The 27,161-nt window shown below is 53.4% G+C and overlaps 1 protein-coding gene across 4 annotated transcripts; it reads right to left on the reverse strand.

The window, feature by feature from the left end:
* Nucleotides 1-998: 998 nt before the first annotated feature.
* IL9R (interleukin 9 receptor) lies at nucleotides 999-26,552 on the reverse strand. 4 transcript variants are annotated; one of them, XM_029949385.1, is made up of 9 exons: nucleotides 26,411-26,552; nucleotides 21,783-21,896; nucleotides 21,390-21,501; nucleotides 21,084-21,262; nucleotides 20,421-20,566; nucleotides 19,620-19,824; nucleotides 19,062-19,167; nucleotides 17,995-18,079; nucleotides 13,439-16,690 (listed from the first exon to the last, which is right to left on the reverse strand). In XM_029949385.1, exons 1-9 carry the CDS (start codon nucleotides 26,436-26,438, stop codon nucleotides 16,223-16,225), a joined length of 1,443 nt encoding a protein of 480 aa, XP_029805245.1. In that variant the 5' UTR covers nucleotides 26,439-26,552; the 3' UTR covers nucleotides 13,439-16,222. The 4 variants fall into 4 exon arrangements, with proteins under 4 accessions (XP_029805246.1, XP_029805245.1, XP_029805244.1 ...); XM_029949384.1 differs by having other exon boundaries at nucleotides 19,620-19,827; XM_029949386.1 differs by lacking the exons at nucleotides 13,439-16,690; nucleotides 17,995-18,079 and adding an exon at nucleotides 999-1,267 and having other exon boundaries at nucleotides 19,620-19,827.
* Nucleotides 26,553-27,161: the final 609 nt, after the last annotated feature.

Genomic DNA, 27,161 nt, shown 5'->3' on the forward strand with positions numbered 1-27,161 from the left:
TTCGGGTCTCTGTCCCGAGGTAGACCAACAATATTTAGTTCTAATTATAGCCATCAACCTGGGAAATGAATGAGGGAGAAGCCCTCACTTCCACAAGGCAAAGGAACACAGATTTACTAAAGGGCCGACTGACGTCTTGGTGCGGTCCCGGGTGGGAAGCAATGCTGCATCCAGCCTTCCACTCGATACCCCAGACGAAAAGCACATGTGCATTTAAAATTTAGATGATGAACTAGCTTATCTCCGGAGGTTCAGACAGGTGACTCTTACAGATTACTGGCGCCATTTTCAGGGTGGAAGAAAATCTAAATAGAGTCCTCTTTCTTTAGACTCTATATGGCTCAAAGCTTTTCAAGTTCTGACCTATCCATCACTCTAACTCTGCCTATCTCTATGAGGGGGGGGGGGGGATTGCAGCAACCCGAAACAAGTAGAACAGACTTTGTATTGCCCATCCCTTATTTCTTATCCCTTATTTTTTATGATACGGTGACGCGAAGACAAACAAAGGGTAGGGTGCCCCCTCTAATGAGGACACCAATCAGATGCCTGTCTGGCCGTGTCCCAAAGGAGCTTAGGTGAAGCTTAGCCATAGCGGACTCAGCATTGTGACTTACGATTGGGAACTATTCCAATGCCACCATAGACCGTATGCTTTTCACGACGGTATCGCAGACCAGGCCCACTCGGACTCCGTAGGCTTTCTGGGGACCTTAAGGGTGCCCCACCCGTGGAGCCACAAACTCGAACTCAGTAGGCAAGCCAAACCGAGCCACACATTCACTCACACACACACACACACACACACAACCAGAGGCTAGTACATTCCCTCCCACAGAGGTTTTACAAACAAGACCAAGACATTAGAAAAGCACTTAACTGGGCAATCTCTTTACTTTACTCACTTTCCATATTCTTTCTACATTTAGAAAAACACTTAAGGACAGACTTCATGGAGGAACTGAAAAAATTATAATAATTGCTTTTTCTTAACCTTTACTCCCTGCGCCCTGAGGGTCTCTGTTAGACCATTTGCTTAAATTCCTGCCCTAGAATCACCGATCACTTTACCCGAGTCTTGTGTTACACAGCAGGTTCCCGCGCAGTCAACTCTTTATAACTTCTTTTAAACTTCGGTAGCTACCCTTTTTTTTTCTCTTCTTTCTTCTCTTTTTTCCTCGATCAGTGTTCTTCACCGGGTCCCTCGTACTCAGGCCACACGTTCGGACGCCACTTGACCTGTCCGGCAGGTCGGTCAATGCAGGTCCTGAGGGAGGGGGTGAGAATGGGGTAGGGCAGGGAGCACAGAGAATGGAGGCAAGACAAAGTCTCTGATCAAGCCTCATTTATTGAGAGAATACACACATCTTATAAAGGGTAGAAGGTGGGAAGCAAGGCAGCCGACCTAGGTCAGTTGCTAGGAAACAGGGTCAAGTGATTTTTAGGAAAAGGCTAGGGTAAAGGGGAAACTGAAACTGCGATTTTAGCACAGCGCCTGAGGGGCTGATAAGAAAGCCCAGACTGGCTGTCTCCAGCCCTGAATTGGGAGTGATAACAGTGCCCTGCCTGCAGGTGGCTGATCTTTGTTCTTCTGGCAGCTCCCCACAGCCAACGATTAGGACCAACGTGTCAGGGTCCCTGGAGTTCTGGGGAGGGTGGGGTATTTCCCAGCCAACGCACCATATATTATGCCCAAGTTTCCAATATCATCCCAAAATAAACCAGAGACTATCAGGGAGACCGAGTCACGCATGCATAAGCAAAGGGATTACGGGTTTAGGCTCGCGGACCTAAGCTCGGGCTCACAGACTTTACCAGCACAGGGAATCCATGCTGAGAGCCCCGAACAAAGGTGGGGTAGGGCTTTTATGAGTTTGGGAAGGGGGAGTCACAGGAAATTGTGACATAGGTACAGTGATCCAATTATTAACCAATCACAGAGTAGACCCAGGACCAGGACCCTCACATAGGGTGTAACTAGCCGTAAGCAATAACCGATTACCTATAGCTTCTATTTCTAGGCCTGCCCTTAGGAATTTTAAGGGTATTACAAGGGTGGTTCCTCTTGCCTTGGGCAATGTGTGCCCTTCTATTGCCTCAAACCTGCATCCTTACATTCGAAGAACGAAGATGTGGGCACAGAATAAAATGCACAGCAGGAGGAGGCCTGGGTGACTCAGTCGGATCAGTGCCCGACCGCAGCTCAGGTCATGATCTCATGGTTCGTGGGTTCCAGCCCTGCACTGGGCTCTGTGCTGACAGCTTGGAGCCTGGAACTGCTTCAGATCATGTCTCCCTCTCTCTCTGTCCCTCACCCCAGCTCGCTCTCTCTCTCTGTCTCTCAGAAATAAACATTAAAAAAAATTTTAACATAGCAGCAGGCAAAAATATATTAGAGTATCAGATTAGAAAGTAAGTATAATATAGAAGCTCTTTTCACAGCAGAGAGGGGGCATTCTAAAGTGAACACTTGCACTATAGGCAAGGGGTTTTGTTTCAGAGGGTTTTGGTCAGCTCCTTTCCTTCCCCTTTGTCCCTTCTCAAATTCTACCCTTATTGGCTAGTGTAAGATTTAATAGATGGAGGCACAGATGGCAGGAAAAAGAGACCACGTTATGGAGCCAAGAAGGCCTTTATTGGAGTCTGCAATTCCCGGGCAAGGTTCCGTGACTCTGGAGAAGGGAGTCAGGGAAGTCGCACCTGGTATGGGAGAGCAAGGTCTTTTATGAGTGCAGGAGTTCCGGGTTTGAGCTCAGGTGGGCCGATAGCCAAGTAGGGGCATCTTTGGACGCTGGCAGGATTCAATTGGCTGTTCGCTTCGGTGGGGAGGGGGATGCTGGAATTCCATGGTGAGGCATTCCAGTTTGGGACAGTCCGGGGTCGTCAGTCCTGGTGGCGCCTGGATCTGTTATCTGACCTGCAATAAAATGGCCGCTGGTGCTTTTCAAATGGCGCGGGTCATTCCAGGTTTGCAGGTGGGGGTTGTCAGTGTTCGCAGCTCTCCACAGCAAAGAGGCTGCTCAGTTGCCTTCCCATGGCAACTCTTACAGCTAGGTAACTCTAAATGCCTGTTTAAACACCTCAAAAACATTCATTTTTGAGTAGCTCATTTCCATCGTATGAGGGATGGTCAATGGCCATACGTCCCCAGTGGGTCAAATGTTTTATGATCTACTTATCATTATTCGCGTCTTTTGTTTGTCAAATTCCTGAGGGAAACTGAGGGGAGTAGGTTGTATTTGTTACATTCTTTTTTAATTTTTTAAGTTTATTTATTTATTTTGAGAGACAGAGAGAGGGAGGGAGGGAGGAGGAGGGGTAGAGAGAGAGAGAAAAAAAAAATCACAAGCAGGCTCCACATCATTAGCATGGAGCCCAGGATGGAGCTTGAACCCAAGAACCTAGAGATCCTGACCTGAGCCCCTCTGTTACATTCTTAAGAGGAAATTTATGCCCAAGAGAGTTTGCTTGAGGCTGAAACATATCGAATGCGATGCAGAAACCAAGGCCAGATACGGAGGTAAAAAGGCCTTTACTGGAACGCTCCCGGGCGAGGGCCACCGGCCGAACGGAGAGGGGCCAGAGAAGCCACGCCGGGGCCAGGAAGTGCGTTTTTATGGCGTTGGCTGAGGGAGGCGGGTATGATGGACTGACATGTTCACATAAGATGATCTGTCGGTAGCTGTTTCTTGTTCCAGGGAGGACGTGTCCATTGTTTAGGGTGGAAAGGTTTGACGAATGCTTCCCGTGAAGGTCTCCGGTGGGGACTGTTGAGGTGGTGAGTGTTTTCTTGTTATCTGGGCGCCTGAAGGTCCCACATGCCTCCAAGGCCAAACAGAGGTCACAGGAAAAATATCCCCCCGCCCCCCGCCAGGGACCCTCGCCTCTCTCCCTCCCTGCCTACTGAATCCTTTCTTTCCCTGTCAATAGCACCACACTGGAAGACAGTTTGGCAGTTTTTTCCAAGGCTTATATATAGGTGCCCCCTTTGTAAGGACACAGGTCTGAACCAAACTGACTCTATGACAGGTTTCAAGTTTCCCTCTGACCTTGGAGGCCTAAGTGTCGGTTTCTCAGAATCATTAGACAAGAGAAGGGCACACATTGCCCAAGGCAGGAGGGACCACCCTTGTAACACCCAATCAGGAAAGGCCAGCTAACACCTTTAACATATCTAAGGGCGGGCCTAAAGATAGAAGCTATAGATAATCACCTATTGCTCCTATTGAGGCTGGTCACACCCTACATGAGGGTCCTGGGCCCACTCTGTGATTGGTCAATACTCTAAATGTTGTGATTGGGTCCCACCAAATGTAACGAATACTCTAGGCAATGTGAATAGTTAAACCTGCTGTCAATAATATTGTATAATAATGATTGGACCCTGTACCTGTGTCACAATTTCCTGTAACTCCCCCTTCCCAAACCCATAAAGACCCTACCCCCACCCCCCCCACCCCACCCCCGCTTTGCTCGGGGCTCTCAGCATGGATCCTCTGCGCTAGTAAAGTCTGTGAGCTGCAGTTTAGCTGCGGCCAGCCTAAGCCCATAATAAAGCCCTTTGCTTTTGCATGTGTGACTCAGTCTCCCTGGCAGTCTCTGGTTTTGGGGGATGATATGGAAATCTTGGGCATAACACCTTCGCATCCAACAATTGTGCTTCTGGTCTTAAGACAACTATTTTGAAAAACAATTTCCATACAAAAACGAGCAAGTGGTTATGCACAGCAGCTCTTTCCATACTGGTCACAAATCTGAGAAGTCAGTGGATATCCTTAAACTGATGACCATTAGCAAACAGGTGCATCCGTGTGAAGGAGGCAGAATATGCCACCCCAAGATTCGCCTGTTTGCAGCAAGGATTTATTTGGGCTGATTAATTTTAAGTAACAGCAGACACAGGGGAATCTCTGAGAACCCAGTAGAAGTAGCCCTTTGGTGAGCGAAATTTACACTTACAAAGGAAAGCTCTGTTTGTAAGGACGTGTCTCTCTCTCTCTCTCTCTCTCTCTCTCTCTCTCTCTCAGTACCAGGAACAGAATGCCAAAAGGCCAAGAAGTTCTTATCAAAAGAGAAGGCCCAGACTCAAGTCTGCATAACGAGCGAACGTTACTCACTGTGCTTGGCCTGGAAAGTCCCTGAGACGGCTTTCCTGCCACCCGAGATCTTTTTGTCTTTAACTGAAGATGACAGTTTAAGTGATGGCTTGAGCCATTTAGGGAGTGTTATTCCATGTTCCTGGATGTCTCCCGCGTATACAGGATGTATACACGCCATTAAACTTTTGTTTTCCTCTTATTAATGTTTTATTTGGGGGGGGGGGGTCTCAGCCAAGAACCTAGAAGAGTAGAGGGAAATTATCTGTATTCCCCAGCACATGTAAAGCAATACTATTAAATAAAAGAAAAGAATGAATGACCAACCCATGCACCATGCAAAGGCATGGATAAATTTTACATGGGTTTTATACAACATGAACCCATTTATATGACATTTTGGGGAAAAAACAAAACTAAAGAGATAATAAACAGATTAGGGGGTTGAGGTTCAAAGTTTCACATAGACACTTTAATGATGCATACCTGCCTTGATGGGTTTGTCAAAACTCATAGATTTTTATAGCCCAAAGAGTAGATCATATTCTATTCTGATAAAGTCATCTAGAATGTGTGATTATCACAGGATGGAATACAGAATGTGACAAATAACCTAAATGAAATGATTGGGGGGGGGGCGGGGGACGGCTGCAGCTGCTGGGCAAAGTGGAGAACATGGGCAAAAGAAATAAAAAATTAAATTTTCTTTGCAGTCCATTGACAAATACTTAATGACGTGGAGAATAAAGGCAAACGGGAAAAAAAGTTATATTTCCTTACAATTTACAGCCCATTGACAAGTCCTTGAGACAGGCCAAGGGACCTTCCTCTGGGAGCTCAGCTGCCTCCATGTCCATACTTTGCTAGGGGCCAAAGGAAACCTTACCTTAACACTAGTCCAACCTCCAGGGTCCTGTAGATCTCCTTTAACATATAAAAATCCCTTTGGAAACTTCCTTTCTCTACTTCCCCGCCCCCAAGGTATGTGTTAGCAATCGTCCTCCAAGCATATGGCCTGTCGGTGTACATCTGAAGGGTCTTCTGACAGAACTTTTACTGGACAATAGTAAATGACCCCACGGGGTCCTGGAAACCTCACTTCCTAATTCCTTACAGACTTACACGATCTCTAACCCCCTCCCCACTTGAAAGTATACATTCAGTCACTCCTCACAATCCCAGTGCAGCTCTTTCTGCCCATAAGACTGGCCCCCGGACTTTAAAACCACCTTTTTCACACTCAAGACGTCTCAATAAGTCTTTTTTGGCTGTTCATCCCTGTAACCCAACATTTTACCTCAATCTGACCTGAGAAAACTTTGGAAATGAATGGCATCTATAGATTAAATACAAAAAAATGTAGCATACATAACAATGGACTCTATTTTAGAAAGTTCTTTCCAGTGGGGATAGTAGCTGACAATCTGAAACCATTACACCTGTAATCTGGAATGGAGGAATGAATTAAATAAATGACAAAAGGTGGGAGCCAAGGGTGAAAAAGAAAACCACGGGCCAGAAATGGACTGACTAGGAAATTTACAGACATACCCCCTCTGTTTTCCTTAGGAAGACTATCTTGCTAAAACAACACATTCATTGCTCATAATTTTTTTTTCCATTCTTTCCCTCCCTTTAAAAGCCTTTCCTTTCCTTTTCTACAGTTCGAGGGAGATGTTTTCAATTTGCTAGATCGGAGGCTGCTACAGTCATGAATCATTAAATAAAGACAACTGGGTCTTTAAATTTACTCAGATGGATTTTGTTGTTGTTGTTTTTTAATTTGTTAACTGTTTACTTAGTTTTGAAAGAGAGAGTGCAAAAGCAGGGGTGGGACAGAGAGAGAGAGGGAGACACAGAATCTGAAGCAGGCTCTAGGCTGTCAGCTCAGAGCCCAACAAGGGGCTCGAACCCATAAAACGTGAGATCATGACCTGAAATCAGAGGCTTAACCAACTGAGCCACCAAGGTGCCCCATGTAGACTTCGTTTCTTAATGACAGGTTTATCACTCTTGGAGCGGGAGGTTACAAATAAGCCAGAGGATCAGGCTGCAATCTCCATGTGATAGCGGATGCAGTGAAGACATCAGTATAAGCTCATCTTCAGCTTAATATGGAAACTGATGACCAACACAGAAACTGTCACCCTTAAAGACAGAATTGCCTTGGGTCACCTGGGTGACTCAGTCCAGTGAGTATCTGACTCTTGATTTCAGCTCAGGTGTGAGATCAATCTTCATGTGGAGCTCCTCGCTGAGCGTGAAGCCTGCCTCTCTCTCTGTCTCTCCCTCTGTCCCTCTTCCCTGTTTGCACTTGCTCTCCCTCTAAGAAAAAAAATAAAATAAAATAAAAAAGATAGCAATTACCAGCAACATGAGTTTCTTTGGGAATGCCTGAGGAATTCCAATTCAGGACCAGAAAACCATGGCAAACCACAAAAACTCCAAAAAGACAAAGGAAAGGTCAATTTGTGTTGGGTTTAAAGAAAAAGTCAGGGGGAGGCGGTGTATCTACATGGCTCAATCAGTTAAACGTCCGGCGCTTGAGTTTGGCTCAGGTCACGATCTCACAGTTTATGGGATGGAGCCCTGTGTCTCTCTTGTATGGGCAGCACAGAGCCTGCTTAGGATTCTCTCTCTTCTCTCTCTCTCTCTCTCTCTCTGCCCCTCTTCCACTCACACTCTCCCTCTCTATCTCAAAATAAATAAGCATAAATAATAATAATAAAGAAATGAACAAATAAATAGGAAATCACAGAGCATTGTTATGCACTGGTTAAAAGGAAACCCTGGTGGAGGGGTACGGTGCCTGGGTGGCTCAAGTGGTTGAGCGTCTGACTTCAGCTTTGGTCATGATCTCAGGGTTCATGAGTCTGAGCCCCACATTGGGCTTACTGCCGTCAGCATAGAACTTGCTCCGGGATCTTCTGTCCCTGGCTCTCTCTGCCCCTCCCCCACTCACACGATTGTTCTTTCGCTCTCTCAAAAATAAATAAAACATTAAGAAAAGGAAATAAATCATTAGTAATACACATCACTTATGATTAAAAGAAAGAAGAATATGGGGCACCTGGGTGGCTCAGTTGGTTAAGCGGCTGACTTTGGCTCAGATCATGATCTCACGGTTCGTGTGTCGGGCTCTGAGCTGAGCCTGGATCCTGCTTCAAATTCTGTGTCTCCTTCTCTCCCTGCCCTTCCCCTACTCATGTTCTGTCTCTCAAAAATAAATAAACGTTAAAAAAAAATTTTTAAATATATAACGAAAACTTTAAAAGAAAGAAGAGGAAAAGAAAACCACAGGCCCAAAATGGTGTCACTTAGGCCAAGTCCTTTCTACTGACCGTGTTACCGTTCTTTAACGCCATACCCGGGTTTTGTTGCCTCGAATAAAGAGGTAGACACAGAACAAAATGAGCAGCACAGGTTTATTAGACTATAAGATCAGAAAGTAAGATTAGTATGAAAGCTCTCTTTGTAGACGGGGCATTCAAAAGGGAATGCCAACGACTATAGGCAAGGGTTTTTGTTTTATAAGGTCTGGGAGCTGTAGGCACAGAACCTGATGCCGCGGGGCTCGAACCCACGAACCGCGAGATCATGACCTGAGCTGAAGTCAGATGCTTAACCGACTGAGCCGCCCAGGAGCCCCTGTAGGGTTTGGGTTGGCCCCTCCTTCCCTTCTCCCTGTTCCTTCTCCTGTTTCTTCTCAGGTCTATCCTTATTGGCTAGGGAACTCTAAAAACCTTGTCATTCCTTTTTAATTGGCTCATTTCCAAGGTATGAGGGGTGGTCAGTGGCCCTACTGTTCCGTGTGGGTGGTACGTTTTATGGTCGAATACTTATTTCTAGTTAGGTGTTTTGTCAAATTCCTGAGGGAAACCTGAGGGGGAGTAGGTGATGTCTGTTAGATTCTTAAGAGGAACCTCACCCCCGAGGAAGTTTGCTGTGGTCGGAGGGTCCCAGCATTGTTTCAAAATACATGTTCTTGCGCACCCAGGGACCTCAGGTGGTAACCTTTCCCTTTCTACCTACTGAATCCTATCTTCCTCTTACAGTTGTGCCCCAACTGATGGTCCATGTGTGAGAGCTCCCCCTCCAGGCTTCCTGTCTCTGTTTTAAGCAAGGGTTCCTTTCTTTATTATATGCAAAATCGTTAAAATTGCGTGTGTAGTCATAGGCTATACACATATATTTCCTTGCATTGTCACCTGAGCAGATCTAGTTCCCAGGGGATGTAAGCTTTTACACCATTCTCTGTAAGGAAGGGCTCTTAGAAGAGATGGCTGCCGCTAAGGCTGAGACAGTGAGCACGGGAGTCAGGATGGTCCTGAAGTAACAGAAAGGGAGTGAGCACTAACAATAAAAATTCCACCACGTTGAAACTGTGTCACTAGAAACAGGAGACAAGAGCCATGACAGGAATAAACTGATCAACCAAACACCCTCCTGCTGGAATAAAACTGAAGACTACATTAACTACTGGGGTGTTTGCACTGGTAAAAAGAACTTATTACATACTTTTTTTTTTTTTTTGGTAATGAGTAGAAAGCAATGTACAAGAATTCCAAATGCTTGATGTAGACACTCAGCCCACCATCACAGAGGTGGAGCTAACTCTACGAAACACCTGACCATTCCTCTTCAACTCTGTCAAGGCCACTGAAACCTGGAGCACTAAAGGTGGAACAGAGAGAATCTGGAAACAATATGGACTTCAGTTAATAAGACACCAAGGGGCGCCTGGGTGGGCCAGTCCGTTAGGCGTCCAACTCTTGACTTTGGCTCAGGTCCTGATTCCAGGGTTGTGAGATTGAGCCCCACATTGGGCTCTGTGCTGAGAGTGGGGCCTGCCTAATATCCCCCCGCCCCCAAGATCCCTTGCTCATGCTCTCTCTCTCTCTAAAATATAAACATAGATAATAATAAATAATAAGATATCAATATTGGTTCATTAACTGTAACAATTCTGAAAAGACCTAGAAAGAGAATAGAAATTAAAAGTCAAATAAGAGAGTGGCACACAAAATTGGTTACGCATCCAACTCTCGATGTCAGCTCAGGTCATGATCTTGTGTTTGGGACCAAGCTCTGCACTGTCAGCACAGAGCCTGACGGGGTTCTGTCTCTCCCTCTCTCTCTCTCTCTCTCTGCTCCCCCCTGGCTGCATGCTCAAAATAAATAAATAAACTTTTTCAAAAACGCAAATAAGAGAAAAACCAAAAGACTGGAAGAAATGGGTGTGCGGTGCCTGGGTGGCTCAGTCGGTTAAGTCGGCTTTGGCTCAGGTCATGATCTCACATTCATGGGTTCAAGCCCCGCATCGGGCTTTGTGCTGACAGCTCAGAGCCTGAAGTCTGCTTCAGATTCTGTGTCTCCCTCTCTTTCTGACCCTCCCCTGCTCGCACTGTCTTTCTCTGTCTCTCAAAAATAAATAAAAAACATTTTTAAAAATTAAAAAAAGAAGAAATGGGTGATGTTTAAGTAAAAATGTACATTAACAAAAAGGACTTTGAAATAATGAAACATAGAAACAGACCAATGAGCAGAAATTCTGCTTTAGAAATCTCCTGTTGGAAGTCTCCGCAAGAACAGATGGGTGCATAGTAAACACCTGAGTGTTAACCAACTTTAACAAACTCTGGCTTTAATATTAAAGGCATGAATATAATAATAAGTATACTATTGACATATTTACACAGTTCATCTAATGTAGGAAGCCACTGATTCCAAAATAAACATGATGTTATGTATCATCACAAATGTCCTGCCAATTCAACTGTGATTTTCTCAACAAAAGGAAAAATAAAGTGGTTGAAGAGTTTACTTTCATTAAAACCAAAAATTTTTACTTTTTAAAAGTTAATTTTAATTCAAGTTTGGTATAAATTATATATTTAAAGTTTCTTTATTTTGAAAGAGAGACCACACAAGCAGGGGAGGGGCAGAGAGAGAGGGAGAGAGACGATCCCAAGCAGGCTCCATGTTCTCAGCACAGAGCCTGATGCAGGGCTCAAACTCACGAACCATGAGATCATGACCTCAGCCCAAATCAGAAGTCCAACACTTACCGGACTGAGCCACCCAGGCACCCCAACACACCCACTTTTCAGTGCACATCCGGGGTGTGGACACTGGAACGGAGAGGAGCCCAGACGGGACCCGGGGCCGATCGGCTGGCATCACGCACACCGGCTCCGCACTACATGCGTCTCCAGCGGCCCCGGCACACCTGTACCCAGACGCTCTGGGTGCTCCTCCTCCCCGATCACTGGAACCCTCGCTCTGCTCCACGCCCCCCACTCTGTCACTACCTCAAAATAAACACACACTAAAAAAAGGTATCCACATAAAGTTTCAAATGCAAACCTATGAAAATTATAGATCTACTTAACCTTGAATTCAGTGCTGAGTTTTTACATAAAATGCCAAAAGCCAGTCCATGAAAGAAAAAATTGCTAATGTTCACTTTTGTAAAATATAAAACTATCTACTCTGTGAGAGACTCACTAAGTAGAACAAAAAGAAAAGCCACAGCTGGGGAAAAAACGTTCGGAAAACACATGTAAAAAAGGACTTCTATGCAAAATATACAAAGAAACTCCAAAGTTGAAAAAGGACCGATAACCCAGTTAAATATGAACAAAGATCTGAGCACAGCTAAGCAAATAGGACACACAGACGAGGGGCAGCTGGATGGCTCAGTTGGTTAGCATCTGACTCTTAATTTCAGCCCATGTCCTGATCCCAGGTTGTGGGATGGAGCCCTGCCCTGGGCCCCACACTGAGCATGGAGCCTGCTTAACAGTCCCTCTCTCCCTCTCCCTTTGCGCCTCTCCCCTCACTGATCACACGCACTCTCTCTCTCTCAAATAAAAATAATAAAACTTTTAAAAAAGATATACAGATGACAAGTAAGCATACAGAGTATCACTCAACATTACTTGTCGGGAGAGAAAAGCAAGTTAAAACAAGCTAGCGCTGCCTCGTGTGTGGAAGCGGCTCTGGCGTCGGGAGCCCGGGTGGCTCGGTTAACGTAGGCCTCTTGGTGGCGGCTCAGGCCATGGTCTCGAGGTTCGTGAGTTTGAGCTCCACGCTGGACGATACTCCTGCTTGGGTTCTCTCTCTCTGCCCCTCCCCAGCTCGTGCTCTCTGTCTCAAAATAAATAAACTTAACAACAGCAAAAAAGGTGGCTAAGGTCTTAAGAAAAACTGATAGCAACAGCAGCAGGAACTTGAATTCATTGCTGGTGGAATGTAGAATGGTACGGCGACTTTGGAAAACACTTGGCAGTTATTCCCAAACCTTAACATAGCCTCACCACATGAGCCGATAATCACACTCCTAGGTATTTGGACAAGTGCTCTGAAAAGTTAGGTTCAAGCAAAAACCAGCCTGTAGTTCTGTACAGCATCTTTCTTCAAAATGGCCAAATACTGTAACAAAACCGGACACCCTTCAGTGGGTGAGTGGATAACCAGGTGAGAGGCGCAGGCCAGGGAGTACTGCTCGCACCGGAAGGGGCGTCTGTGGGGCTCGGCCAAGACGCGGGTCAGACTTGCATGCATGCTACCGAGTGACAGGGACGACCCGATACACTGCTCACGATACGAACCCACTGGGACCACGTGCGGGAAAGGAAAGCTTGCGGCCACGGCAGAAAACACTGACTGAGTGTGGTTGGGGGGCAGCCTGACCAGGAGAATGAGGGGATGAAAGGAGGTGCGGACGGGGCGGGAGGGAGCGCTCCTGGGCGGGTGCGAGGAGGTCTGGGCTGAAGCGGCCGTGTCCTTAAGAAAGCCCTTCTCCCCCCAGGGGACAAAGGTCCTCCTCCATCACAAGTGTCACTATTTCAGGACCGGTTCTTGGGGAGACTTTTTGAGGGTGTGATAACGTGAGTAACATAAAATCTTCCTCATCTTTACTTTTAAACATAATAAAATACACATAACATCCAATTCACCACTTTCACTGTTTTTATTTATTTTTATTATTTTTTTTATTCTAGAGACAGAGAAAGAATGAATGACTGGGAAGAGAGGCAGAGTCAGAGAGAGAGAGAATGAATGAGTGGGTGAGAGAGAGAGAGAGAGAAAATATCTCAAGCAGACTCTGCTCAGAGCCCAATGTAGGGCTCCATCTCACAACCTTGGGATCATGAGCTGAGCAGAAATCAAGAGTTAGACGCTCAACTGACTGAGCCATCCAGGAGCCCTTCGCCATTTTTTTAATGTTTATTTATTTTGAGACAGTGTGTGTGTGAGGGAGGGAGAGGGGCAGAGGGAGAGAGAAAGAGAGAGAGAATTCCAAGCAGGCCCCGTGCCCAATGCCATAACCTGAGCCGAAAGCAAGGGTCAGATGCTTAACTGACTGAGCCCCCCAGGCTCCCCTCATTTTCACCATTTTTAAATGAATATTCATCATGTTGTGGTATCATCACCACTATCATTTTTCATTTCCATCGAAAAATGCACGACAGTTCTAATTTCTTGACATCCTCACCAAAACTAGCTTCCAGTGTTTAGAGAACAGCCATTCTACTGGGTGTGAAGCGGCAACTCAGTGTGCTTCTCAGTTTCGTTTTCCTGATGTCTAAGGATGTTAAGACTCGTTTATGGTGTGTTTACTGGGGTTGGATTAAGCAATGATCTGTTGTGCATGACACCAAATAGCATGCAGAATGTAAGATAATATTTGCAAATGGAATATCTAATATGAGTTTCGTGTCCAGCATAAAGAAAGCTCCTACTCAACAGCACAGGGACAAGCAACCCAAGTAAAAAATCGGCCAAGGACTTGAACAAGCTTGTCTCCAAAGAGTGTGCACGAGCAGCACAGGAGAAGACACTCCACATCGCCAGCCACCAGGGAACCCAGGTCAGACCACACCGAGGTAAGGACACCAGCAACAGCGGGTGAGGACATGGGGAAATCGGATCCCCAGCGCGCTGGCGATGGAAAACGTTGAAGTCACGGCGGCGAACAGCGCAGCAGTTCCTCAAAAAGTCTAACCGTAGTTGCCACGACCTAGCAAATACCCCAGGGAATATACACAAAAACACAGAAAACGGTGTGGAGACAACCACCTGTGCGCGACCGTCCGCAGCAGTGCGCTCGTGACCGCGAAACGCCCGACCGCCCGGCAGCCGGCGGGACAAACGCCACGCGGTCTGCGCTCGCTGCGGGGTGACGCTCGGCCAGGGGCAGGGCTGAGGTGCCCACGCTGTGCGTTGGGTGAACCCAAGCCCACGTGCTGAGGGCGACAGCTGGGCAGGAGGCCGCATCCTGATGACCCTGCTCGCACAGTGTCCACAACAGGCAAACCCATGGGGACAGGAGCACAGGCACCGGGAGGGCCGAGTGGGGAGCGACTGCTCCACGGGAGGAGACTTCCCTCGGGAGTGAAGACGGCTGCACAATAGATGCAGGTACTAAACTCACTGAATGGGACGCTTTAGAAGAGTTGTTTACACTGTGTGAACTTGACCACGTCGCAAATTAAACAGAGAGGGCCGCGCGCTGGAGCCGCCAGAGCATGCAGATCCTGTCCTCAGGCGTATGGGCTCTAGCCCTACATTGGGTGCAGAGATGACTTAAAAATAAAAATTTGGGGGGAAAAAAAAGAAATGAAAGAGAAGCCACTGGGCATGCTCCCTTGCCGGGGGGCGTCCCCTCCCCTCACTGAGCTCAGCCTGGCTGTGCAGACCGTCTGCAGCCCAGCCGCCCAAATTCTGGACACCCGAGCCCCCCGCCCCTCAAGCCCCCGCTGCGTGAGGGCTCCAGTTCCCAGCCACCTGCTCTCCGACTCCTTCAATGCCCAGCGCTCGGCGACTTCCTCCTCCCAAACCTTGCTCTGCTGTAAACCAGATCACAGCACAGTGTCTAAGTGTCACTTCATAACGAGAAGTGGAAACTAGCATTTTCTGGGCACCAAGATGTGCAGGCAGCTTGCTCTGGGGAACGCACAGCAACACGAGGAGGGACTGTTAGTCCCACGGGCTAGGGGGCAGGGCTGGCTCACGATGGTCACACAGCCTCTAAGTGGCTGCAGCTCGAGCTCCAGCCCGAAGCCAGGTCTCCGGGGGCCGCTGAGAGAAGAGGTGTGACTCACAGGAACGATGTCCCCGGCCACACAGAAGAGGCATCCCCGCTGTGGGGGTCACTTGTCACATGCAGGTGGCCCAGGGTCCCTGTGAAACCACAGGAGCCACACAGACGCTGCTCTTACACCCCAGCCAGGGCTCTCCAAGGGTCGGGTCGGCTCCAGGAAGTGATTCGTGCTATTATTTTTATCCTTGGTTAGAGCTGAATATGCCTACACCTCACTTCCGTCCACACCCCTCCCTCTCTCTACATGCTCGAAATACATCCTGGGTCCTGCCTCACCTCTGCTAACCGTGATCTGGCTCAGCTGAGGCTCCCCACAAAACCCCAGGGGCCTCCGCAGGCAGAGGGGAGGGGGACGCCTGTCTGAGGCAGAGGGAGCCCTGGCCTTTGGGCCCACAAGGGCTTTGTTCCTGCACAGGCCACAGGGGACACCAGACACTCGTGGAGAGGTGCCCTCTCCAGCTGGTCACCGGACAGGGCAGGCCTCCATTGGATCCTAACTTCAAAACGTCACCATCCCCAACCACCAAAAACCCAAGAACAGACAGACCCCAACCCCGGGCTCCTCCTCCAGGCCCCTCTCTCGCAGCCACCGGCCACGGAAACAACCAGAGTCCCTTCGAATCTCAGGAGGACAGGGACCTCGGGAAGGCCCAGAAAGAGGACCCTCGGTCTGGTCATGGCGCCTCATCTGTGTCTGCTGTGTGCCGGCTGGCCCTTTAAGGGCGTGAGGGGCCTCGGTGGAGCCAGAGAGCAGGCAGGGAAGGAGGGGGCTGGGAGTGGGGGCTGGGTAACAGGATGCTGAGCGGAGGGGAAAGAGGACGTCCAGACAGACAGGATATCTGTGCGGGGGGGGGGGGGGGGGGGGGGGGGGGGGGGGGGGGGGGGGGGGGGGGGGCGGCTTCTCAGAGACGTTAGTCCATTTTCCACCTGGTGGACCTTATGCACCTGGCCAAGTCAGGGTTCTAGATCAAACCCAGTGTCTGCAAAGGGTAGGAGGGAAGAAAATGCCCTGAGGGCCTCATGCGACACATTCACTGGTGTCTGGCACCTCTGTGTGACCATCTCCCAGGCAGGTCCCTCCTCGCCAGGCATTCAGGCTCTGCCGGCCACAGGCCAGAGCCAGGCTCGGCCCAGAGCTCTGCATGGCTCCTGGGAAGACGGAGGGGCAGCCCAAGGCACAGTAGTCACCGCCGCTGCCCTCTGCCTGCGGGGGAGCTGGCCTTGTGGGGCTCACAGGGACCCAGTCCTCCTGTGGCAGGTAGGCAGGGGGCTGCCCTCCTTGCGCCACCGGCCCTGCTAGCGGCACAGCCTCTGGGAGGCCAGGGCCCTTCTCCTGCTCCTCCAGGACCGCCGGCTGCCAGGGATCCACGGGCTCACAGCTCAGCCATGCAATGGCCTCCTGGACGCTAGACTCCGAGGCTCTTCTCGGGGAACCGACACAGCCCTGGCTCAGCAGCAGACCGGTTCTGTGGGCCCCTATCCAGGCCTAGAACAGAGCAGGGGGGAGTGGAGGGGAGGGATCAGGCAGCATGTTTAGGACTCTCGCCGGAAGGAGCTTCCCCTGCTCCTCGGAGAAGGTCTCCTGACATCCCCACCCAGAGCGCAAGCGACAACAGTGCTCAGAACATGTTGTGTCACCCTCCATGTGCCAGCCCGGCTCGGCACAGAACCCGCAGGGGTCCGCGCTGGTGACAGGTGCCGAGGACGGAGAAAACCCCTGGCCGCTGCCCCAAGCACTTCCATCAGCTACAGACCCGAGGCACCCTCTCTCAAACCCCCACTCCCACACTCACACGCACCCTGCGAGAGGCTGTGGGCACCAGTGCCTCTGGGCTGCGGGCAGCAGACCTGGACCCCCGCCTCCCCGTGGAGCCACAGGAGGCACCCACCTCCTGCAGGAAAGGATTCCGAGGTGGGACGAGGAATCGCCACCAAACGGACCACACAGACCTCACCCTCTGTTACTGCCCTGCTCCCTGGAGACCCGAGCCAGGCTCCCTGTCACCCTGGAGGCGTCTGAATACCCTGGCTGGCAACTCGGGTCTCCAGAGGAGGGCTGGGTGCCCGCGGCTCAGAAGATGTCTGCCAGGCAGGATAAACTCCAGGGAGACGGGATCTGCCTTTGTGCCCAGTCACCTCAGGGGTCTTGACCTTAACAGCCACTGCCTGGGAGCAGGAGGTGGCCTCCACCAAGGACAAAACGCTCAGCTTTGAGCTTCGAGTTAGGCTTTTGGACAACAATCTTGAAACCTAGGCTCCCTTTAAAAATTTTTTTTTTCATTTTTTGGGCTCCCTTTTGAGAAGCGCAAGGGCTAGGCAGAGGGAAGCCAGCAACAGCACGGGGATGAGGGAGGCGCGGGGCCAAGACCACCAGGAAGCTTCACCCCATCCTCCCCCGCAGTGGAGAACCTGTGACCGCCTGCTGAGGCTGCTCCCTCCGCGCTCCTGCCCAGCAGGGCAGCGGCCATCAGGCCGCTGATGGGACTCTCCAGGCGGTGCCGCCACAGCACCGTGGGGACCATGTGGAGCGTACGCAGTGGCCATGGTGCCAGCATGCGACCCAGGGGAGCGGGAGAGGCCAGGCACCCCACAGTGGCCACCGAAGCGGTGCCCACAGACCACCGAAGGCCCCACGGACAGTGTAAGCACCGATCCTCCCACAGAAACCTCCAGAGAAGCAGGGACGAGACGTGCTGGCCCCCGACTCCCCTCGAAAGTCCGCATCCTTGTCAGGCTGGACGGGGGCAAGCGCAGCCCTGCCCTCACCCCTGCCGAGGGCTGCGCACACACCTGGAAGTCCCCATTGTGCACGCTGTAAAGGGACTGGAAGAAGGCCACCGGTGAGGGCACGTTCTGGTAGAAGCTTCTCTTTACCCTGAGGCCGAGAGAGGAGAGCTGGAGGCCTCTGCGCGCCCCAGGAGGGGTCCGGGGAGGCCCGGCTCCAGGAAGCGGGAGGGCCCTGCGGGAGCTTTGCTCCCTTCCAGCTAGAGGCGGTCCTGCTTCAGCTGGGCTGCTGCCACTCTTGCCTCTTGGTGGGTCCAAACCGTTCCTCAGGGCAAGACCCAATATTGTCCCTGAGTCCTCGCTGGCTAAGGACCCCCTAGAACTGACGTTACAGGGTGAGCAGTCACGGTGGGCTCGGGGCTACAAGGTGACCGCCGCGTCCTCAGCCCACAGAGGGAGCTGGCACCTTGGGGAACCACACCTGTGCTGCTGGTAGGCAGGGCGCAGCCCCCTGCCCCCACCTGACTCCTCACTGAGCAACAGACCCACTGGCCCTGCCACGCGGTGGCCCAGGGCTCCAGTCAGCCTCACACTGACCTCGCCAGCCTCACGCCAGCCTCATGCCAGCCCCGCCAGCCTCCCCACGGAGGAAGCGTCCCGTCCGGTTCCCCACCTCGACAGCCCCCAGTCACATCTCATCTGCCCCCTCGGCTTCTCTCCTAAGACCTGGCAACTTCCTCCACTTCGCTGCCCGCCTGCTTCTCTCGCCAGCCTCCGGACACCACGACTGCACTCCCCGTATCCTGCAGCCCCCAAACCTCCTCTCAAAACATAAACCAGACCTTGTCGCACACAGTTTCCCAGGCTTCAAGCCCCTTCTGATGCTCCCAGGTCGAGCCTGGCCTCACAGCCCTGCCAAGCACCCCCTTCCTCGCCTGGCAACTGAGGAACTCCCCCACAGGTCCGGGGCAGAGGCTTAACCCCCCCACCCCTTCCAGGGCCAGAGGTTTGGCCCGAGATGCCCCACGTACCACACACTTACACACACTGACACGCACACGGAAACTCACAGACACGTGAACACATTCACACGTGTGCACACACGCACACACATACACACCTTGGCTACCGACCTGGGTGAAAACTTGAACAGGAGGTAGGTCAGGCTGGTCAGTAGCAGAAAGACGGGCACGGCGACAAGGGTGCCATCGGGCTGCCCCCGAGGTGAGAACAGGGGGCCTGTGGGGAGGAAGGGCCCAGGGCTGTAAGCCTCCTCGGCACCAGGATGCCCCTCCAAGTCCACGAGGCAAAGCACCCCTGAGAGGGCCCATCGTGGAAGTTTCCTCATAGGCCACAGTGGTTTGCGTCATGCCTGCTAATGATTCACCTACCCTTGGGCCTCCCCTCCTCCATCTGCAAGGTCATCAGGGTCACCTACCCTTCCTAGCAGGTCACTAAGGTCAGCCCAGCCCTCCCTCGGGAGAGGAGACCATGTCTGGCCTCCAGAGACAGAAGCATAGGCCTGGGGTGCCAGCCCAGACAAGAACCAGAGCTTTGAGGAAACCCAGCGCTTGGCAAGCTAAACATCTGATTTCCAGGGGACAGTGTTCCCCTGGGTGTGACTGCTCCGGGGAGGGGGTCCCGGAGGGTGCAACAAGCACGGGAAGGGAGGGGCCCTGGGAGGGGCCCACCTCGGGCCGAGGGCCGGGGGGAGGGGAAGCACACAGGCTGGCTCCAGTCGCTCCACTGGCCCTCGTAGTGCGGCTCCTCCACCGTGTCACCCTCCGGCGCGGCCATCTGGACGCGCAGCCTGGCCTCGTAGCTGGAAGCGGGGTCTAACTCGATGGCTTCAAGCCGGAGCCGGGTCACCCCAAAAATGCGATCCCTGTGCCGGGCCTGCTGTGGGGTGGAGGACAGCTGTCATGTGCTGAGGCTTAGACCGGCTCGGTCAGCCCTCAAGGACACACCCGCGTGCACACAGCCCATAAGCGCACACCTACACTCACCCGCCTCACGGGTGCTTGCACAGACATGCTCACGACACTCACACGCTCCTATATGTAGGCCTACTGCGTGCTCACTCACACACATAAAGACACATATTCCCAGGGCGCCTGGGGGGCTCAGTCAATTAAGCATCCGACTTTGGCTCAGGTCATGATCTCACAGTCCGTGGGTTCCAGCCCCGCGTCGGGCTCTGTGCTGACCGCTCAGAGCCTGGAGCCTGCTTCAGATTCTGTGTCTCCCTCTCTCTCTCTGCCCCTTCCCTGCTCATATCGTCTCTCTCTGTCTCTCTCAAAAATAAATAAAAAACATTAAAAAACCCCACATGTTCCCGTACACACAGGTACACTCACATACAAACACACACACGTGTGCAGTCACGCTCCCGACTCTGGTCACCTCCCCTCCTCATTATTCCAAGTGGACCTCTCCCTGTGTGTGATGAGGAGTAGCCCCAGGCTGCGGCTCCCAGGAGAGAGAGGCATTACCTCCCAGGCCTCCCCCTGCCTCTTGAAGGCCAGCTCATAGCTGAGCATGGAGGTCAGAGGCTCCAAGGCAGGACCGACGCTCCAGGTCAGGACACAGTACTCAGAGCTGACGTTGCTCTGCAAATCAGACGGAGGGTCCAGCTTCACTGAAACAGAATGAGGCCACAGGAGGGAGAGCGGTCAGCACGCCCCGCACTGGGGGGCTGAAACATGCCGGACGCGGGGAGTGGCCACAGCCGCCCCACCTGGGGCCTCACTGGGATGCAGGTCTCTGTCTCCTCTCTGGTGCTTTCTCCCAGGGAGGCCCCAGGTGGGACAAGACGACAGTGAGTTCCTCCAGCCCCTGCAGCCATACGCTGCTGCTGGAAGTGCTTCCCACTGTCTAACACAAGTTCTTCCTACTATGACTGAAGTGGATTTCAAGTGACTCAAGTTGTACCCTTGCCCCAACTTACAGCCCTGAGACTCCTTCCTCCGCCAGAACCCTACCCCTCCGGGAACCAGGGGCCCCTCCCTCCTCCTGCTCGCTCACAGCCCTGGGTGTCTCTTGGCGGGGACAGAGAGCACTCACTAGGCGATGGAGGCTAAGGGCAAGGGGACCCTGCCCCCAATCCCCATGAAGCCAGGATGCTCCCCATCAAAGCGCCACACCCCAGGCCTCACCATGCCTCCGGGGCAGGTAGTGCGGGTCCACCAGGCTGACCTGCTCCTTCCCAGAGACGTAACGATGGAAAGTGATGGTGAAGTTGTCGGAAGGCACGAGCACCTCCTCGGGCGGCAGCACCACAGTGCACTCGCTGGCCCGGAAGACGCATCTGTGCACGCTGCCCACAGCGTGGTTGCTGGAAAGGGTACATGTCGCCACCAAGGGCCTGCTGCACCCGCCCAGCCCCTACTGCTGCTATCATGGGGCCGGTTCTCACCACGGCCCGGGCCCCCGCCCAGGTGGGCCCGGCCCTTCAGCCTCACCTGGTGAAGAGCAGCCAGGGGCTGGGGCCCTGACCCGGCTCTGCAGCAGACCAGCGGCAATCAATCCTCAGGATGTTGTTGTTGAGGCAGGTGAAGGACCCAGCCACGAGCCCTGGGAACAGTGACAGTCGGGGGGTCACGTGGCTGCTTCGGGACAGGAGGGACACCTGGCAGCTGGCGCTCTGGCAGGGCAGTCCCCAGAGAGCAGCCCCAGGGACTGCAGCGAGGGCGGGGCTGGGGGGTGACCCGGGACACGGTGGGAATGAAGTCCAGGCTGGTCCCTGGAGGACAGCCCCAAGCGCAAAGCCTTCCCTGGGGAGTGAGACAGAGGCCAGCCCTGCCCCCCAAGCTCTCCAGCCAGCCGCCTCCCCAGACGCCAGCACCAGGCCTCACCTCCTCCTGCCGCGTGGACGGAGACTCCCAGGCCAACCCAAGCGCCGATGCAGGTGCACACCAGGAGCCAGGTACTCGGCTCTCGCGTCACGGCCTCACTTTCCGAGGTCCATCCTGCAAGGGACTGGGCTGAGAGCACCCCCTTGGGACACTCGTCATGAGGGCTGCTCCCTGTGGGGTGTGCTCCTCATTGACAGCTCTGAGTGGGTCGCATCGATACCCTCCCCATGTCCCATGACAGGGACTGGGCACCACTGCCTAAGCTGCTCCCACAAGAAACTGAAGCTCAGAAAAATCCAGTGGCCAGACCGAAGATTCATGGCTACAGCGCATAGCACGGTGCCCTCGGACCCAGATCTTCCGGTGGGTTCTGGACTCCGCCCCAGCTACATGTCTGAGTCTGCCCACAAGGTTCCTCTCTGGGACGGCGTTCTCTGCCAGTACAGCCCCCTGTCCCTGGGCCCAGGGCCCGTCACACAAGGGAGTCAGGGTAAGGGTGACTGTGCCGACTGTAGAGCATGCCCTGCGCACACACGTGACTTCCCACAGCAGCCCTGGGAGGTAGAAAGGCCGGTCCCTACATACAGACAAGCAAGCCGAGTCCCAACGAGGAGAAATGCCTTGCCCAGAGTCAAATAGCCAATGTCTACACATCCTGTCTCCCTTTGTCTCCTTAGATAAAGACCCATCCCGGTGTTGTGACCCAGGACTAGGTAGGACTGCAGTGGCGTGTCCTTGCAACACACGGCCCTCCCTAAACCCTGCCAGTCACGGGCCTGGCTAGAAGGTTCCGGCCTTGCGAAGGAGAGGACCCCAGGAGAGCAAGGCTCTCGGTGCTGGACGGGACCCCTGGGGGGAGCAGGGGTCAGCTGGAGACAGCGGGGCTGATTGTTCACAAGTGTCTGGGGGCCGGGAGGTGCTGACTTCCTATCACCCTATTTGTAGCTCCAGATGGGGCGCCGATAGCCCTGAGGCAGGAAGCAGGGCCAGGCTGGTTACGCAAGCCTGATGGGCGATAAGGAGGCAAAAAAGCGGCAGCCGTGCTCACAGACCACAGCACGGAAAGGCTCAGGAGCCCGCACACACTCAGGCAGCAGGCAGCACTACAACCCCCTGCAGCCGGGCTGGGGTCCGCAGAGCTGCCCCGCGTGAAGACCCCCACTCGGGGAGACTGCGCCCGTCCTGGAAGCGGCCTCGCCTGGCGCCGCCAGCCACAGCGTGGGTCCCCTCCTGCTCCGTGACTGGCTGCAGGCGGGGGAGCAGCCGGACAACAGCCCATGGTCAGGGTGTGTAACGACAGGACCGGAGTGAGCGCTGAGGTCAGGGGGCCTGAGGCCCCAGCGGAAGGACCCCTCCGTCTGGGCAGAACTGGGCCAGTTCTGCCACAGACCAGCCCGCGTGGCTGCAGAGCGCAGAGCGGGGTGGCTCCAAGCTCAGCAGGCCCCGGGGCAGGGACAGCTGACAGCTCCTGGGGCCAGGACCCACGCTGGGGGAGCAGCAGAGACCTACGCAGGGGCACCTGGAGGCCGGCCCCTGCCTCTCCTCTGAGAACTCTCTCCAGAGAGCGCTTCTATGGAGTGAGCCGGGCAGGGTCTCACCTGACACCTGGTGCCTCTGTTCTTGGCATGTGTCCTGCCAGTCGCCACAAAAGCCTGGGAGCTACCCACCTCCCCTGGGGCACCGCTGGTCCATCTCCTCAGGCTGCCCGCATCCTTGACAACAGACACGGGGCCAGGCGGGTAGAAACCCCGTCCGCATACTGCCTGGTGCTGGAACAGGCACTGGGATGACCCAAGGAGACCCGCTCCCGGCGAAGACGGCACCAGGCAATCTCGCAGGAGCAGGAGGGAAGCCAGAGTCTCCCCTTCGGGACAGTCCTGCCAGGAAGCACGGCTGCCGCCAGCACCCAGCGCTGCCCCTCCCCCATCAGGTCTGTGGACACCGTCTTCAGCCCACAAGCACTCTGGTCCCTTCTCAGGACACATTTCCTCCTTGACCTCAGGGTCAAGCCCAGGAGGTCTGACCGCTGAGGCCTCACAGCTTTCCTGTCCTGGTTTCCTGGCCCGCCACGAAGTCAAGGGCTACCTTATCGCTGGATCCCTGCACCAGAACCTGGCGCGCTGGCAGACGCTGGCAGATGCAGGGAAAGGGCCCAGCCCTGCCCCGCCCCCACCCTCCCCCGAGCCCTCGCCTGATGCCAGGCAAACTGCTGCCGGCTCAGGGTGCCTTGCAGGCCACCCTCCAAGTTGGCTTCACGCAGATGACTGCGTCCACCTAGTGTCCCCTCCTACACAGACTCTGTATTTTTATTTATGTTTTTTTTTTTTAAGTTTATTTATGTTTGAGAGAGAGAGATACACACAGAGTGCAAGCAGGGGAAGGACAGAGAGAGAGGGAGACACAGAATCTGAAACAGGCTCCAGACTCTGAGCTGTCAGCACAGAGCCCGACGCGGGGCTCAAACTCAGACTGTGAGATCATGTCCTGGGCCAAAGTCAGATGCTTAACCGTCTGAGGCACCCAGGTGCCCCTGTATTTTTTTTTTTTTTAAGTTTATTTATTTATTTTGAGAGAGAGACAGAGCGAGCATGTGAGTGAACGAGGGAGAGGCTGAGAGAGACAGAGAGGGAGAGAGAATCCCAAGCAGGCTCCACACCCAGTACAGAGCCCAACGTGGGGCTCACTCTCACAAGTGTGCGATCATTACCTGAGATAAAACCGACAGTCAGATGCTTAACCAACTGAGCCATCCAGGCTCCCAGATTTATATATAAGATGATTAAGTAATCACTATGCCCAACGCAGGGCTCGAACTCATGACCCCGAAATCAAGAGTTACATGTTCCACCAACTGAGCCAGCCAGGCGCCCTGACACAGACTCTGTATTTGTAATGGGGTGATACCCCTGTCACTCTCCCTGCCCTCCCAAAAAGCTGGTAGACACAGAGGCGGATGGAATGGAGGTTGCTACTTCAATGGACACTTATCTAGCACTTTCTTCTCTTTGCGGGGAAGGGGAAAGAAATTCAGACCCTGCTTCCCAAGAACTAGATACATGAGGACATGGGATTATGGGGGAGGGGGGGAATGAGGCTGGAAATGGGAGCAGGAGCCCCCCACTGAGGGCCACAACAAGCACACGTGGGAACTCTGGCACTGGCGGTAATGCCAACGCTGCTAGCAGAAAGGCCTCGAAGACCGAGCTTCCAACACTGGGGCTGCCAGGCAGGAAGGGCAGCTGGGTGTATAGACAAGGGGCAGCAAAGGTGGGGGGAAGAGGGAGGTGAGCCGTGGACCACCTTCCACACGCTTTCTGAGAGGGGTGGCTGCGGGCGGGAGACGCATGGCTGAGAGCCGTACGGGAACAGCAGGCCAGAGCTGTGAAGATGGACAGGCCGGGCCCGGAAGGGCCTCAGGTGGACAAAGACACGGCTGGTGGGGGGACCCAGGGCAGAAGGAGGAGCATAGACAGAGGGTGGGGGGGGGGCAGTGGAACTCACTCTGGGCCTCCTGCTGCTCTAATCCACCTCACACTGTCCCTTCTGCCCGACTTCCTTCCATATCGTGTGCCCCCTCCTTCACGAAGCCCTCCCCAGGCTCCCTACGGTCTCTCTGGCCAGACCAGGCTCCCCCAAGGGAGGCCAGTCAGCTCATGACAGGAGCCAGGGAGCAGGTAGTGCTGTGGGAGACGCTCAGAACAAGGGTGTGGACACAGTTCTCTCGGGGGGGCCTGCGAGTTAAAAAGAGGGAAATGATGCGACCTTCTCTTCCTGCACCTGGTGACTGACCTCCTCTGCCCAGAAACCCCCTCGGAGCACCTTGACGGCCACGTAAGTGAAGGTCACTGCTACGCTGCCTCTTTATACCAGGCTCTCCCAGGGTGAGAAAATGGTTTATGTTGTGTCCCCTGCACCGAGCCCCAACAACGTAAGAAATGCATCCTGAATCTCCCTACAAACACTGACCTTGCCTTTAAATGGCGTGGATGCTCTGGGTGGGAGGAGGGAGGAGGGAAGGGCCGGAGGAGGGAAGAGGGAGGAGGGAGGGGTGGGAGGAGGACCCTGGGACGTGACTTGGGCACCAACCCTCACCTCCCCTTCCTCAGCTTGGCAGAGTCATCTTCCTCCTGGAACCCCACCTGCACCGGCGGCCCACCCACAGCTCCAAAGGGGCGATCCTGAGACTCTGGCTTCTCTTCTGCCCGAAGGGCCCCCAAGGGCGTGGGGGTTTGAGGAGGCTCTGCCAGCCCCAGGACTGGCCTTCATCTCCACTCACGGCCATCACACTCTCAGACCATCTGGCCCCAGAACCACCCCGTGCCCAGTTATGGAGGAAGCAAAGTCTTCCATATGTAAAACTCACCCAGCTCAGCCCCTTCCCTCTGCCCAGTGGTACTCAGGCCAGAGAGTGACAGCCTGTCCTTCTTCAGCAAATACTGCCAATCTGGTCTCTCGGAGACATCCAAGACCAGGACGCCAGAGGAGGTAAAAGTAGGGTGAGGCTCCCAACTGCCTCAAAATCCACCCACGGGCTCTTCCCAGGGGCCCAGGGCTGGTGGGCTGGCCGCCCTTCTCTGCCATCAACCCATGTCGACTGGAGCGCTGAGAAGTCCAAATCACAGACTCACCTTCCCAGATGCCTCTGCCGGGTCCCATGGCCAATCCGAGGGGCCCCCCAGCCCTGCAGACCCAGCGGTGCCTGCTCCCGCGTTTGCAGCCAAGCCTCTCGGCCGGGCTCAGGATACAGCCGCAGCGAGCAGTGACGTGAGCCTGCCGCGGCGGCCGACACAGGCCGCCCACGGCTGAAACCACGATGCAGATCAGAGCAGCGTCTGCAGTGGGGCTGAGAGACAACTGCCACCGCTAATCACAAGCCCGGGAGCCAGCAGGTGGGACGACCCTTCATTCCCCCTCGACACTGAAGGTCGCCACACACAGGCTTTGGGGATGTGACCGCTGATTAGCGGAGGTCCCAAGAAACACCACTGGAGAGAACGTGAAACACAGAGTTAATGTACACTCAGTTAAAGAAAAACAAATGATACAGAAGATAATTAAAAATGAGACTCCCCTTTCTCTCACCCCGGAGGGAGCTCTGCGAGAAGTTAAGCCCAAGTCCTTCCAGACAAAGTTGAAGTTCAAACAAATGGACTTTTTTTTTAATTTTAGTTTTTAATGTTTACTTAGTTTTGAGAGAAAGATGGAGAGAGTGTGAGCAGGGAGGGGCAGAGAGAGCCGGAGACACAGAACCCGAAGCAGCTCCAGGCCCTGAGCTCTCAGGGCAGAGCCCGACGCGGGGCTCAGCCCACAGACACCGAGAGCACAACCTGAGCCTTAACGGACTGACCCCCAGGACATTTTTAATGGATTCGTACTGTG

The sequence above is a fragment of the Suricata suricatta genome, chromosome 8, assembly GCF_006229205.1.
Source record: "Suricata suricatta isolate VVHF042 chromosome 8, meerkat_22Aug2017_6uvM2_HiC, whole genome shotgun sequence".
Lineage (NCBI taxonomy): Eukaryota > Metazoa > Chordata > Mammalia > Carnivora > Herpestidae > Suricata > Suricata suricatta.